Source organism: Danio aesculapii, chromosome 21 (assembly GCF_903798145.1).
Source record: "Danio aesculapii chromosome 21, fDanAes4.1, whole genome shotgun sequence".
Classification (NCBI taxonomy): domain Eukaryota; kingdom Metazoa; phylum Chordata; class Actinopteri; order Cypriniformes; family Danionidae; genus Danio; species Danio aesculapii.
Window position 1 is genome coordinate 10661897 of NC_079455.1, and position 16885 is coordinate 10678781.

The 16885-nt window shown below is 34.9% G+C and overlaps 1 protein-coding gene across 1 annotated transcript; it reads right to left on the bottom strand.

The window, feature by feature from the left end:
* Positions 1-1679: 1679 nt before the first annotated feature.
* LOC130214918 (mitogen-activated protein kinase kinase kinase kinase 2-like) lies at positions 1680-16248 on the bottom strand. The gene is made up of 10 exons (XM_056446793.1): positions 16192-16248; positions 15978-16101; positions 9395-9453; positions 9212-9315; positions 8955-9129; positions 6619-6687; positions 3475-3561; positions 3328-3398; positions 2357-2412; positions 1680-2249 (listed from the first exon to the last, which is right to left on the bottom strand). Exons 1-10 carry the CDS (start codon positions 16217-16219, stop codon positions 2162-2164), a joined length of 861 nt encoding a protein of 286 aa, XP_056302768.1. The 5' UTR covers positions 16220-16248; the 3' UTR covers positions 1680-2161.
* Positions 16249-16885: the final 637 nt, after the last annotated feature.

Genomic DNA, 16885 nt, shown 5'->3' on the forward strand with positions numbered 1-16885 from the left:
CCTGTTGGGACAGGTGGTAGTGCATTTAGTTTTCTTTTGCTTTAACACTATTTATTGGCGTACTAGACTGCCGTCTGCCATCCTTGGTTTTTATATTCTTTTATTTTTTGCCTGGAGATTTTTTTTTTATCCCTCTGTGGGTTTTCCAGCCCTCTCGGCTGGAGGTTTTTGTTATTGCCCAGTCAGCTAGATAAATAATTATATTTTGACCTGCACCTGAATCCTCTTGCCTTCTTCCCTGACACATATTATGTTTGGTTTTATTGTTTGCTCCTGAATATATTGTTTAAACCATTGTTGACCATTGGCAATTAAACTCCTAGCATTCCACTGTAAAATGGAGGAGACACTTGCAAGATGAAATAACTTATAAAAGAAAGAGCGCCGACTAGTGTCGCGACTTAGACCGACCATTGCAAGATAATATTGGGGAAACGCTGCAAAGCACAATAATATCCAGCTGCACTTGTCCCCAGACCCACACACGTTTCAGGCACACACAATCCAGCACACACGATCTCGGCAAACCATAGATGGTTACGAAGGTAGTTAATGTTATTAACGTTTTCTCGGACATCGTCATCAATCTATTTTTATTGTCAATAAATAGCGTAATAAATAATAGTGTATACTATTTCACAAATAATGCGATGGTGACGGCGAATGGAATAGTTTTCAATCAGTCATCATAGATGATCAGTCATTATTATCTGACAGAGTCAGCAGATACTTGTATGCTGGCATTGCTAACACATTTTTTCAGAAATATATAAACGATCTAAATTGAACAGAATTATTTAAAATATAATGGACTCATTATATTGAAGGAAATAATAGCAAGTTAATATGTATAGACCATTTAAGGGGTGTAAACAAAACTAATGGTCCCAATGTACTTCCTGTTTTACATTTTTAAATTCTATAGCTTCCGAAAATCCAAAAAGAGCCTCACGTTATGATAGCTATTTTAACATTAAGTTATGATTGAATTGTCTCTTGTTACAGTTCTGAATAACAAGTTTTTATATTGTTTCTATAGTGTTTTTAAACCAAAGCACTGATAATTTGTGGTAATTATAGTTGCAACAAATATAGTAATACAAACAAATTCACTGTTAATAAAAAAAATTCTATTACTATAAAAAAAATTATTAACTATAGTAATTCATTTTAATGTGACACATTATTGTTTGTTTTTTATATTTTACTATAAAAACGATTTTAAATAAGTATGACAATATTAAGATCCTGAATTAATTTATTACACTTAATCCTACAATTAGACGGTCTATTATGCTTTCTTTGTATGTGAATATGTGAATAAAGTCATAAGTGTTTAACTAATTTTATTTATTTACATAATTTGAGTTCCAAACCTGCGCAGATTTTAAAATGATTGTTACAATATAATAATGACATAATGACTGAAATGGGAAACCCTATAAACTGATAAACTGGTGATAATGCCCCTAAGGAATTAGTCATCGTTAAACAAGTAAAAAATAGAAGAAGACTGATCTGTCATTAACCATATATCGTTTGCCTAGATTGTGTGTGCTAGACTGTGTGTTTGCCTGAAACGTGTGTGGGTCTGCAGCTGGATATATCTCGCACAGTAGACTGTACTGTGTAAATATTCACAAGACTTGAACAGGAAACAAGTATTCATAAATATACCATTGTCGTTCATATTTGTTTAATTTTTCGTCAACTTTTGAATTTTACAGAAATGATCATGATTCATAAAATTCTGCCAACTTGTTTACTGACTGAAACACAGCACCAAACAAGTCAATATTATAATATAAAATGTACTAAAACTAACAGACTGATTGGCGTTTAAAAAAAAAATCTCAGTAGTACAGTCAGTCACCTATAACAGCTTGTTTCATAAGTTATTTCAAACTATAGTGTAGGTACACAGCTCATATTCTCTCATGGTTAATTCCAGAGCCGTCAAATCTGCTCCAAATCCAGTCTTTAGTCCTCAAAGGCTCTGTGGAACATGACTCCTCAAAAAATCTGTAGAACTGTGTGTACATAACTCTACGTCTTGCTCTGTTCCTGAAATTTTTGGAACGGATGACACTACCCTTTCAGTGGAGAAGGACGGACTATTGTAGTGTTTCCATCTCTGAACTTTCTCAGCATCTCAGACCCCTCAGTAGCTGCTTTCATGCCCTGTGAGTATGTATAGGTTGCTCATGGCAGACGGATCATCTGTAGGAGTACTTTGCAAAATAATATCCCTGTAGTAAGATGATATTGTTATAAAAAAAGGTAAGATGATATTGTTATAAGGTTTTATTCTAAAGTCAAACATGTTGATACAATAAACGAGAGTAGTAAAACATACCTAGATGTTCCCAAAACTTGAAAAACTCTACTTTTATCTGTGATCTCCTGTGTAACCTGCAATTAAAAGGAAAACATAATTATGGTGACTTGAGAAATCTGTATACAACAAAACTGTTATACTACATAAACTTAATATTCTTCTTCTTCTTCTGAAGCCAATTTCTATATGCATCTCTTCCTAGACGGTTCATACTACAACCACCAAACTTACTCCAGACATCCAAACTGGTCTGACTCAGGTTGCTATATCTTTTCCAACTGATCCGACTTACAATTTTCTGAAAACTGACCCAGAAAAATCAGAAAAGTCCCATTGACTTAACATTGGACCAAACTTTGTGACCTCATAACTTTACGCCAAACTGTCATACAGACTTAAGTTTGGGCTCATTTAACTCAGACTACCAATCTGCCAATCACTGATGACCTCTCAACTTACTAGCTACTTCCTAGCAACCACTTACCGCATGCTAGCAACTGTCCCATAGACTTCCATTGTAAAAAAAAACTGCCATTGACTTTACATTGGACATACTAATAACATACCAACTCATACTAACAATATACTGATCCATACGAGAAACATACTTGAGACTTACCAATTCATTCTACCAATCTTAGCAACCACCTAGCAACACCTTAGCAATCCATACTAGACACATGCTAACATATATGTATATAACTTCTTAAAAACTACTTCAGCTATTTAAACTTTAAAACTACTTCAAACTTTCAGATGATGCTTTCTTAAGACATAATAATGTTTGTCCATAAACTTTACTTTTTAGTTCCTTCTTTAATCTTCTAGTGAATTAAGCTATTATTGTTATACCTATAAACCCCTGTATACACAACTCCTTAACATTTCTGATTTTGATTGCAATGCAATAAATTTGTAAAGCTGCTTTGAAACAATAATTATTTTGAAAAGCGCTATCCAAATAACCTTGAACTGAATTATAGGTTTACCTCATTAGTTTGTAAACTCTTTCCTTTTAGACCATGCTTCCAGAAGACAAGAACACTGTCCTGAAGGCACACTGCAAAGACAAACAGATTAGCATAAAATGCAACAAAAAGATGTAAATATAATGGCTACAGTCAAACAGGACTTACCCAGTTTGTGAATGGAAAACTCAAAATCTAGTTCAGGGGTCTTCTGATGGCTCATGCATGCCTGCAAATTAACAACCTTCACAGTGTCTGAAACAGAATGGTTTGTTGGATTGTAAAAACAAACAAATACAGAGCTGATAGCAATCCATAAAAAATGGAAATTGATGAAGCAAGACAATACTTTGCAAGAATATTGAGTTAGGTTTATGAAAAATTTAACATTGAAAAATGTTATTTAACATGAAAAAGGCCATTACATCACCGCAACGATATAAAAAGGCCCCACTGGTTGTGTATCATGTGGTATTATATAATTCATATGTTATTCGTTTAGTCATAAAATAAATAAAAACTGTAAAAATTGTACAATAAAAAAATAAATAAATACAAAACCAAGATAAATATGTATAAATAAATATTTCTAAGAACAAATCATTTAATAGGATTTTTTCTTATCTGTATTCAGGGTTCCCAGTCTAAGTCAAATGTCAAATTCCCTACCTTTTGCCTGATATTTAATGACTAAAAATAAATTTTCATGACCTTTAATGAGCACTGAGTGGGCAAAAATAATAATATGTCTTTAATCGGGTGTTGTTATCATGTCACATCATGTTTAGGTCTGAAAAAAAGATGGACTGGAAATTAGATTGAATTGACTTTAATTCAAAGGGCTTCTTAACCCTTATGTCCTATTGGGAATGTTTTCATCCACTCTAGGTTGATTTTGAGCCTGAATTTGGTCCATAACTTTTACTCTATTTCAGCTAGCAGAATGATTTTTGGTGACAAATCGTATTTTGACACATATTTTGAGGAAATGCTTTGAATTAAAAAAACCTCAAAGATACACTCTGGCAAATGTACTACCCTTTTGTTATGTTCGGGATGAAAACATCTACTGAATTAAACTGCTGTAAAAATACATCAAATCAGCAATTCTTATTTTGCATAAATCTGTTGATTATGGAAGCTGGTTCCCGCCACAGAATAAAAATAATTATAAAAAATAAATACAATGTAAAAAAAATTATAAAGTCAGAATTGCAAGTTACAAAGTCTGAATTCTGAGTTGTAAAGTCAGAATTGTGAGTTATAAAGTCCGAATTCTGAGTTATAAAGTCAGAATTGAGTTATTAAGTCAGAATAGCGAGTTCTAAAGTCAGAATTGCGTCTTAAGTCAGAATCGCAAGTTAAGTTAGAATTGTGAGTTAATAAGTCTGAATTCTGAGTTATAAAGTTAGAATTGCGAGTTATAAAGTCTGAATTGTGAGTTATAAAGTCAGAATTGCGTGTTAAGTCAGAATTGCAAGTTAAGTCAGAATTGTGAGTTATAAAGTCATAATTCTGAGTTATAAAGTCTGAATTGGGAGTTATAAAGTCAGAATAGCGAGTTATAAAGTCAGAATTCTGAGTTATTATGTCAAAATTCTGAGTTATTAAGTCAGAGTTCCGAGTTAAGTCAGAATTGCGAGTTATAAGAGTTTCCTGTTATGGCGACTGACCATAAATTGAGTGTTAAAGACTCTTTCTTTCGGTTCTCTGCTTGTGATCTGGTTTGGATTCGCAGCCCAGTTTTCCCAATAAAGGAGGAGACAGTATTTGGTTGACACTTTTACTGAACTGAAATATGAACTAATACAGCCCTTCTAATTTTAGCCCTTTATAATGTCTATGTATATGTCTGCAGCTCCCAAGTACACCACATGAGGGCACTCTTGCAATATGAAACAAATAACAGCTGCAACAAAATGTAAATCATATCATTTTTTGACATATAATAGATAAATAATAAGTCTTGATCAAAACTACTAAATTGCTTATAAAATTACAGGATTGTAACTCTTTAATTGCCAAATTCATAAATCATGTCACTGATTTGGTGAAAAAAAACACACAAAATGACATATTTTTAATATAAAAATTAATTATGGCCTGCATTTTTGGACTGTTCTTTGACATGTGAAACAACATTGCCTTTGATACATTTTTTATTTGATTAATTTTCATTTTTTTCCTCTTTAATTTACTGTTGGTGGCTGTTTTTGTCACATTGACTTCTATTATAACCACATTGTTTTGATTGCAAAACCATGACACCATATAATCAAACATTTTTGATTGTTGGTTGTTTGCCCTATTGGGAAGAGGTAAAATTTGTCATTTTTATTGTTGATGATTACTTGGCACCATTAACCCTTTAGACTAAAACAAAAGCTTAGTTTCTGGATTTTATATGGAGTATAACAGCAAATTAAAATGTGTGTATGTGTGTGTGAAAGTGTGAGAGTGACCTTTACACACCTTAATGCATCTGAGAAAATCAAAATATGCATCTCATCTCTCAGAACTACATGGAGCAAACAAAAACAAAGACTGTGTATTTATGCACCATCAAATCTGGTTATAATGGAAGTCAATGGGGCAAAAACAGCCCCCAACTGTAAATTAGGGAGAAAAATTAAAATCTAACAGTGCATCTTATTGTTGCAGTTATTGTTGATATTAATCATTCACATGAGATAAAAGGAAAAAAAATCCAGTCTACAACTACTTTTTATATTGAAAATACATCATTTTGTATGTTTTTTATTTATTTAGTTTTTTACCAAATTAGTGACATAATTTGTGAACTTGGCAATTAAAGAGTTAATATCCAGTAATTTTCTAATCAATTGAGTAGTTTTGATCAGGACTAAGGTTGATTAACAGATTCATGCAAAAAAGAATGAAAAAATATTTAGTTTAATCCAGTGGATGTTTTCATCCAGAACATAACAAAAGGGTAGTCAATTTGAACAGCTCACAAAGGGTTAATCCTCTCAAATATACTATACCATTAATTAATACTTTAAATAATTATTCTTTACACCATTCTAAGACTTTAAATACGTGACTAAATAATGGTTGGAGAGTCAAAAAAGATCAAAAAAAGAATCCCTGACTTTCAATGTCTGGAACAGACCTTTAAAATTTCATGACATTCCAGAAATTTCATGACCCATGGAAACTCTATGTATTTCATACACTACAATAAAATGAAATAAAAATTTACTTATATGAATAAAATATGACTTTCTAAACCAATGTAAAGATACATACAAACACAAAAAATAATTCAGTGAAAACTTTAAGCATTTTTACTTTCCAGTGCGACAAGAACTGTGTCCCTGTCAAGCTGAATCACTTGCTTGACCTCCAAATTCTCACCATCTGCAAAGTCACATAACTTCAGTAAGATAAAACACAACTCATCAGTCTACAGTGCATCCAGAAAGTATTCATAGCGCTTAACTTTTTGCCACATTTTTTTATGTTACAGCCTTATTCCAAAATGGATTAAATTAAATTATTTCCTCAAAATTCTACACAGAATACCCAATTCTACACACAATTTATTAAAAATAAAAAAACCTGAAAAATCACATGTACATAAGCAGGGCCGGCACAACCATAGAGGCAATACTTTGCTCAATACTTTGTTGATGCACCTTAAGCAGCAATTACAGCCTCAAGTGTTTTTGAATATGATGCCACAAGCTTGGCACACCTGTCTTTGGGAATTTTGGCCCATTCCTCTTTGCAGTACCTCTCAAGCTCTATAAGGTTGGATGGGAAGCGACGGTGCACAGCCGTTTTCAGATCTCTCCAGAGATGCTCAATAGGACTAAGGTTTGGGCATTGATATTTTGGCAGTGTGCTTTGGGTCATTGTCATGCTGGAAGATCAACTGTCACCACAGTCCGAGGTCAGGCGCACTCTGAACAAGTTATCAGTCAGGATGACTCTGTACATTGCTGCATTCATCTTTCCCTCTATCCTGGCCAGTCTTCCAGTACCTGCTGCTGAAAAATGGTAGTAGCCTGGTGATGAGCGGTGCATGGTTTTCTCCAAATGTAGTGCTTGGAATTCACCCAAAAGATTTAAATTTTAGTCTCCTCAGACCAGAGAATTTTGTTTCTTATGGTCTAAGAGTCCTTCAGATGCCTTTTGGCAAATTCCAGGGGGGAGTGGCTTCCGTCTGGCCACTCTACCATCCAGGCCTGATTGGGTGGATTGCTGCACAGATGGTTGTCCTTCTGAAAGGTTCTCCTCTCTCTACAGAAGAACACTGGAGCTCAGACAGAGTGACCATCGGGTTATTGATCACCTCCCTGACTAAGGTTCTTCTCCCCCGATCACTCAGCTTAGATGACCAACCAGCTCTAGGAAGAGTCCTGGTGGTTCCAAACATCTTCCACTTACGGATGATGGAGGCCACTGTGCTCATTGGAACTTTCAGAGCAGCAGAAATTTTTTTGTAACCTTCCCCAGCCTTGTGCCTCGAGACAATCCTGTCTCAGAGGTCTACAGACAATTCCTTTGGCTTCATGCTTCCTTTGTCTTCATGCTTGGTTTGTGCTTTGACATGTAGTGTCAACCCTGGGACCTTATATAGACAGGTGTATGACTTTTCAAATCATGTCCAATCAACTGAATTTACCACAGGTAAACTCCAATTGAGCTGCTGAAACATCTCAAGACTAATCAGTGGAAACAGAATGTACCTGAGCTCAATTTAGAGGCATCACAGCAAAGGTTGTGAATACTTAGGTACATGTGATTTTTCAGGTTTTTTATTTTTATTAAATTTGCAAACAATTTCAAAAAATCTTTTTTCACATTGTCATTATGGGGTATTGTGTGTAGAATTTTGAGCCAATAAATGTCCTTAATCCATTTTGGAATAAGGCTGTAACATAAAAAAATGTGGAAAAAGTGAAGCGCTATGAATACTTTCTGGATGCACTGTATGTCATTGTAGCACTGCAAATGATGTAGTACACCAAGATACATCATAATTAGGATAACAATAGTAATTTAGATAATATAAGTATTTTTAGAAGTTTTCTGTGCTTACCAAGAATATATGCAGAGCTAGTGTTTCCTCCCATACCAATAAACATCCGGTAAATGTTTAATGCGATTTTTTATTCTATACGGTATATAAAATATAATCAGTTAAATAGACTTAAATAGCATTCATTTAGTTGTTCAAGTGTAAAACAAGATGAAAAGCCTTTTACACGCACGTGCCATAAGGATCAGCAGGAGTGTGCAGAAACTCCATTAAAAATACTGCGTTAAAATAAATGTTCATATTTTAAAGGCATGGCATGGGAAAATGAAATTTAATGCAGTGCTGCTTGTACATTCTGATACCCACTTCATATCGTATATATCAACCAGGCAGTGAAGATCATTGATTTTTAAAGTAAACAGACCTTAAGATTGCGCCATTTTATAACGGCATACAGTTCACCAGAAGCGCTTGACCCAGGTTACTGAAAATTAAAAGTCCTTCTGCATATACCCTATTTACTTAATCAAACACAATGTAAGATTGTGAAATATTTTTACAATTAAAATGTACATTTATCCAATTCAAAACATTGTTTAAAAAAGTATTTTGAGTTTAATTCTTAGCATTTGTTCAACACCTGGCAGGCTCTGTGGTGTGTCATCCAGATGGATGATGTCAAAGTGCATCTGTCCAGAGATTTCTTTTTGGTGGGGATAACTTCTCACCCCTACACAGACCTGTGGCAGCTCCTTAGTTTCCTGCACAAGTAGTTCAAAGATAGGCAGGGACTCTGGCAGACTCAGAGCAATGTGCTGATAGACAAAGAGACAGTCAAGTTATGTAAAAGCATATGTGATTTTAACATTATCATTAACCTTATGTCTTTTTTCTCACCTTAAGCTGCATGAACTTCTGCAAAGGTTCATACCACATGAGAAGAACCAATCCAGTGGGCACAGCGGCACATAGGAAAACGCTGTCATTGTAGGGGTTTCGTACTTGAAGCAAAGAAAAAAACATCAAGATGTGCACAAAATGCTCAGAGAATGAGTAACAAAATCCTACAGTGGTCCTCACCCACACTGCATCTTCTACAGCCCTTGGTGTCTGGGATTTTTACTGACATAGCATACTTCCTAGAGAAAGAAGTGAATTGATACCATGAGAAAGCCAACATACTGTTATACTACATAAACATATTATTCTTCCGTCTTCTTCTTCTTAGACTATTTTAAGAATGCATCTCCTCATAGACCGTTCATACTACACCCACCAAACTAACTCCAAACCTCCAAACTATACTGAATTAAGTTGCTATATCTTTTCCAACTGATCTGACATATGGTTTTACGAAAACTGACCCGGAAAATTCCGGAAAAGTCATATTGACTTAACATTGGACCAAAGTTGTGACCTCATAACTTTGCACCAGACTGTCATACAGACTTAAGTTTGGGCTCATTTAACTCAGACTACCAATCTGCCGATCACTGATGACCTTTCAACTTACTAGCCACACCCTAGCAACTGTCCCATAGACTTCCATTGTAAAAAAACTGCCATTGACTTTACATTGGACATACTAACAATATACTAATCCATACTAGAAGCATACTAACAACATACTAACATACTAATCATACTAGCAACATGCAAATTCATAATATATACATACTGGCAACATGCTAGTTCATACTAAATTCATGTTAACAACATGCTAGTTTATACTAGAAACATGCTAGCAACATGCTAATTCATACTAGAACCATGCTATAACATGCTAATTTATGCTAAAACATGCTAGCAACATGCTAATTCATACTAGAACTATGCTAGTTTATGTTAGCAACTACTCAGAACACCTTAGCAACCACCAAGCAACGTCTTAGCAACCAACTAGCAACCACTCAGAACACCCTAGCAACAAGCTAGCAACACCTAGCTTACCAACAACCTAGAAAACCTTAGCAACCACCTAGCAATGCCTTAGCAACCACTCAGAACACCATAGCAATGCCTTAGCAACAACTTAGCAATGCCTTAGCAGCCACCTAGCAATGCCTTAGCTACAACCTAGCAAACACCTTAGCCACCACCTAGCAATGCATAGCAACAGCCTAGCAACCACTCAGAACACCCTAGCAACCACCCTAGCAACACCTTAGCAATGACCTAAAACACCTTAGCAAACCGCCTTGCAAACGCCTAGCAACACCTTAGTAACCACCTAGCAACATCTTAGCAACCACCTAGCAATGCCTTAACAACCGTCTAGCAACCACTCAGAACACACTAGCAATTACCTAGCAAGACCTTCGCAATGACCTAGCAAAACAGCTCCAGCCCCCAACACCTTAACAAACACCCAGAATACCCTAGCAACTGCCTAGCAAACCACATAAAACAGACCCTCGCAACGCCTTAGCAACTACTCAAAACACCCTAGCAACTGCATAGCAACAACTTGCAATCGCCTATCAATGCCTTAACAACCACTCAGAACAACCTAGCAACTGCCTAGCAACACCCAAGCAACCACTCTAATACCTTAGCAACTATTCAGTACACCCTAGCAACCACTTAGCGACACCTTAGTAACTACTCAGAACACCCTAGCAACAGCCTAGCAAGAAACATGCCAATTTATACTAGAAAACATGTTAACCTATTGGCAGTTATAACTGTTTCCCAACTTCTTAAAAACTACTTCTATTAACATTTAAAACCACTTCATACAAAACCATCCATATACAAAAACAGTTTGTAAAATCCAGCTACTCTGTTTCGAGCAGAAAAATTGCTCCCTTAAGGACCATACAGTAACACTTTATTCCGATGGTCCGTTTGGATATTAGTAGACTGTTTGCTTAATATCTACAGACATGTAACTGACAATAAGAAACTTTGCAAGTACATGACAACTTACATTATCCTTAACCCTAACCCCAACCTAACAGTCAACGTATAATTAAACAGACCATCAAATAAAGTGTGACCGACCATAAGAAGGACATTACAGAATTGGCCAAACATACCAACCTTCAGGACCACTTGCTCCATGTAGTTTAGTAAGCCTGTACATACAGTATATGGTCCTCAATGGATTTTAATACTTTTTATGGATTTTTTACTGAGCTGTTTATTTGGGCTACTCTGGTTGTACTTAAAGAATATTAACAATAACAATATATATATATATATATATATATATATATAGATATATATATATATTATATATATATATATATATATATATTATATATATATATATATATATATATATATATATATATATATATTTATTTATTTATTTATTATTATTATTTTTTATTATTTTTTTTAAATGACTGCCTCTTTTAATTTGGATTTATATGGTCACACTTTATTTTGCTGATCAGTTTGTTGAATGTAAAAGTTACATTGCATCTACATGCCTACTATTCTAATTAGATTATAAATAGACTGTTAGGTTGGGATTAGGTTAGGGTTAGTGTAAGTTGACATGTACTTGCAAAGTTTCTTATAGTCAGTTAAATGTCTGTTAGCAAGCAGAATCGGCAGATATTAAGTGGACAGTCTACTAATACTCAAATGGACCATCAAAATAAAGTGTTACCATTTATATTATCTTGAACACACAACAATCACACAATAATGTAGTTAAGGCACAATGTATGTATATTTATCACAAAACAAAATGCATAACACAACTGGCCTCTGTTTTCTGCATTTTTTTTTTTTGGAAGGTATTAATATGCGTTTCAGGCAATATGTGTAAATATTTATAAAGTAAAGATCATCAGAGTATATGTCTAATAAGATGAAATCTAAAACAAAGTCATCTTTTTCAGTTTTTTTTAATAAAGAAATTTAGAGCCCTTATAAGTGTTAAGTAGTAAAAAGCTTGTACGATAACTAGCTACTGCCAGTATAATTCGCAAACATGCTGCCTGAGAATATAACACCCTGCAGTTGGAAACATAAAATGTAAAACACAGGTGGAACTGTGGTGGCGGAGGGTATCCAACAAGTTGAATGTTGGAGGGCAAGCTCTTTGTGCTCAATTGACCCTTCGCTAGCCACACCCAAAAACCGCCACCCCACCAATCATGGCTTAGGCAACCGTAGCTACGCGCAGGGGCTCTGCCAAGCTTTTGAGCGAGGGAAGCAGGCCAACGCGTTTGAATATGGATTGAGAAAATCTGACACCACCGGTATCCTTAAAGTTTGGACAGGGTGGCGGAATTTTTTCCCTCTTCAAAACCAAAAACTCAAGAGGAGAAATGGCCAGCGGTGGATCCAGCTGTGTGAGGGGCAGAGATAAGGAGCGGAGATAAGTTGGTTTTGTTTTGGATATTCCTGACACATTTAGTGATAGACCGACAGCAATATATCACACACCTCTTACTCTAAACAGATCTAACTGAGTTTCCTACAAAAACACAAAGCAGGTTATGTTTCATATCTGTCTTTTTCTTTTTTCCCCGCTCGATATTATGAGCACTGGCTCCGTTTAAAAAAGCCTTCGCCATAGTAACTTAGTCATACTAATAGCGAATAGGTCATAATGAGTTATTGATTCGGAAAATACGAATCTGCGAATCTGTTGCTAACTTTACTGAACTTCATATTTCCATCTATTTTAAGCTATGAATATTTGAAATTACAAATCAACAGAACAAAACAGAGATGTGATCACAAACTGAGCACTTGGAATCTATACTTTACCAGCAGCTGTTTTTCATTAATTTATAAAGCACTCAAACATACTGACTGTAATAGGTAACTTACTGTACATTGTTATGGGTCAGTGATGCAAATATTCGGCATAAGTCCATCAATTTCCCCTTTCTGGCTGCTCTTATTATGAATGAACTATGTAAAGCACCGTCCATGTGTGTTTCCTCGTCGGTTAGTAACGCTATATTTCATTGCACAACACTAGTCTATCACGCTTTTTGGCTAAAAATAGAGAAATCACGGTTTAATTTGTTATTATTAGGTTATTTTAAATTTCATCTCTCCTGCTATGCATGAACTAAGCTGTTGAATGGTTAGCATATGAGGCAACTAGGCTAAGCTAGTTTAAATTTTCATTGAATTATTCTCTAATCGGTTGCCTATTATGTCGTGAATATACCCCTGTAATGCATACTGCAGTCCTTTTTTGTCTGGCGTTCTCGGATATCTCACCTGTTTGCCAAAAATAACATTATATCCTGGGCAATTTCTGACACTGGCGCATACACATTGTAAAAGCCGTGCCAGGCATGAAAGCTTGACAGGCGTTGCAACAGTAACTAAGGATGGCGGGGCTTAGCGAAGGGTCAATTTTAACAATCTAAGCACAAAAGCACTAACGGTGTGTTCGAATCCACTTTTGCTATTTTAATGACAAAAAAATACACTCTGCGCCCTGGTGCATGGTGTAACAGGGTTGTGCTTATTCTCTTAATGAGTTATGAGTGTGTTTCACTCAGAGTCTCATCTCCCACCCTCTTTAGGAGTCAGTTGCATCGCGCCATAGCGCATTTGCTATTTACATGGCGGACTTTGTAAGTAGAAAAACTGAATGCTTTAGCGAGAAAACAGTTAAACAGACCATCTGCGCCTCTTTACTTTTACTCTTTACTTTACTCCTTTACCTTTGTGGTGTAAGGAAATGGCGGAAACTCATTATTAGCCTACAAGTTTAATTTAGTTTGTTAAGCGCAAATATTTGTTTCAAAACAATTTCTAAATTCAGTTCTAATTTCCAGCAAACAAATAAATGAAAAAAAATAATGACATGTGGTCAAACAACTAATATCTAGGCCTGTCACAATAATCAATATATCGACTAACGCACAACACATGGACATGACATCATTCATTTTTGGTGAAGCAATATATATCGCCCATACATAAAAACCAATTCTAGCAACATTTTAGCTGATTGTGCAGGCTCTCAATCTCTATTGGAGGTTTTGGTGTCAGTATGGTTAAAAAACACTATAGTATTTACTATTAATTATTGAAGTAAGTTTTCCATGTGGGTGTCTGACAACTTAGATCACATAGATCTGGTAGCAGATTTAGCAGCCTCTGTTACTTTTTACATTGCACTTTTTTGTTAACATTTATCGATTATTTATTTAGGATATGCGTTTTCACATTCTGATGCCAAAGCCTAATTTTTAAATCGTTGAAATGACTATAATTAAATTAAACATTCTTGAAGAATAAAATATAATGTGTTCTTTGGAAGAGTGTACTTGCATTATGATGCTATTATATTGTCATTCTGGCATTATATAATGATCAGTGGAGTCCTAAAATGACAATAATATCATTTATCGAAATATATTTTAATGCAATATATCGTGCAACAAAAAATAGATATTGTGACAGGCCTTGTTATATCCAAACAAACATCCTGTTCTTATGCTAAACCCGGCAGGCAGTTTTTATTAAAAAAACATAAATATGCATTTTCCCAATGATGGGTTGCAGTTGGAAGGGCATCCGCTGTGTAAAAAATAAGCTGGATAGGTTGGCGGTTCATTCTGTTGTGGCGACCCCAGATTAATAAAGGGACTAAGCCAAAAAAAAAAAGAATAAATAAATAAATATGTATATAATAAATACTACTACTACTAATAATAATAACATTATACAAATACAAATTGTCATGGATAAACTAAAAAAAGCCCAGAGGTGAAGGCATGAAGGCAGTGGTTTTTAGTCAATGGTCTATTTCAGTTCTTCAAAATAGCAACACACCAACAATGCGCCTTAACATACCTTCTTTTTAGACCAGCATGCCCATGAGTTGGCAAAGTGGCGCAAATGTATTTGCTATTTAAACAATGTGGCGCAAAACAGGAAAATTTGAGTTGCGCTGGTCTTAAAATAGCGACAAATCGCGCCATGCACATCTTGCGCCTCATTGCGCCGGGTGTATGATAGGGCCCTTTGGATGCTGTGGCAACCAATCATAAGTGCAATCATAATCTCCCCTTAAATCACATCAAGCTAATGATATGTAAATGTTATTGAATAGTATGTGTTTATCAAAATATACTGTACTATGGATTCTTTTACTTCTATTTATTGGGCTATTTTCACATTTGAAAACAATACTACTAGCATTCACAATGAAGAAATTTAATGAAAGGTCAAATATAGATCAAAACTTGGTCAGGACACTAAAAGTAGAGATGGGACTGTCTCAGGAAAAACGGGATTGTCTGGTCCCTCAAACATGATATCTGATTCTCATTAGATTATTTGTGGGGTTAACTCATTTAAAAGTGCAAAACTATAATAATATCTTGGTTGTTAGCACTAACATGTCTCAAGAAAACAAAAACAAGTATAGACAGGAAAACATATTTTAGAAACGGCTCTAGTTTCACTTCATTGTTTGCTCTTGCTTATGTTCTTTTGTAAATTCAGCTCCTTATCATTCTCTTTGTTTATTAAAACACAGTTTATGTAATATTAGATTGTAAACACTACTGTCTGGGTGTTATTTTAAGAAAAGACCAACTGATGGAAGTGGTATTTGGAAAAAAACAACAACAGAATTTTGTCTTAGATTGTCAGAATATGTCTGAATCACTGCAGAATTGAGCATTTATAAATAATATGACTGAATTGTGTTTCTAATTCTACTAACCTTGCATTTATCTTTGTGCTCAAGCGGTGTGCATTAATTGCGAGATGTCCCTGTCTACGTTGCATATTTCTGCGATACTCAAACAGTGCAGGCAGGCTATGAGAAGTCAACTGTGATGACTTTCCTGTAGACAGAAAACCAGACAGACAGTTATAGAGGATATCAAATCTTTGTTGTAAATTGAATAAGGTTATGTTATTAATGTGGGACACACCTGAGATGGACATAAGGACATTGTTCATCACATATAACCAACTACATCTCTGTGGAAGCAGCTGAAAAATAAAAATAAAATTAATAATACTCTTTTAATGGATGTTTGCTTTAGTAAATCATGGAAGCCAGTAACTGCTATAAAATAAAAAGAAATAACAAATTAATCATGGATTTATATTTAGCAATTATTTTGAATATATGTAAGGCAATGCAAGTTTATTTTTATAGCACATTTCTTACAACGTGGCAATTCAAAGTGCTTTACATAAACAGGAATAAAATAAACAAGTATAAGAGAAATAAAAACAAATAATAAAAATGGTAAAAAAAAGCATAAAAACAGATCAAATGTGTTATAAAAGAATGAAAAAGAAGAGAAAAATATAATAGTGCGATCTGTCGGACGTAGCACAGTGCTCATTCAGTAAAGGCACAGCTAAACAGATGTGTTTTCAGTCTTGATTTGAATGTGCCTAATGTTGGAGCACATCTGATAATTTCTGGAAGCTGATTCCAGCAGCGAGGGGTTAGTAGCTGAAAGCCGATTCCCCCTGCTTTGACTGAACTCTTGGAATTTCTAGTTTATATGATCCTAAAGATCTGAGTGATGATCGGTTTGTATTCAGTGAGCATATCTTAATGTATTGAGGTCCTAGGCCATTTAGTGATTTATAGACCAGTAATAATACTTT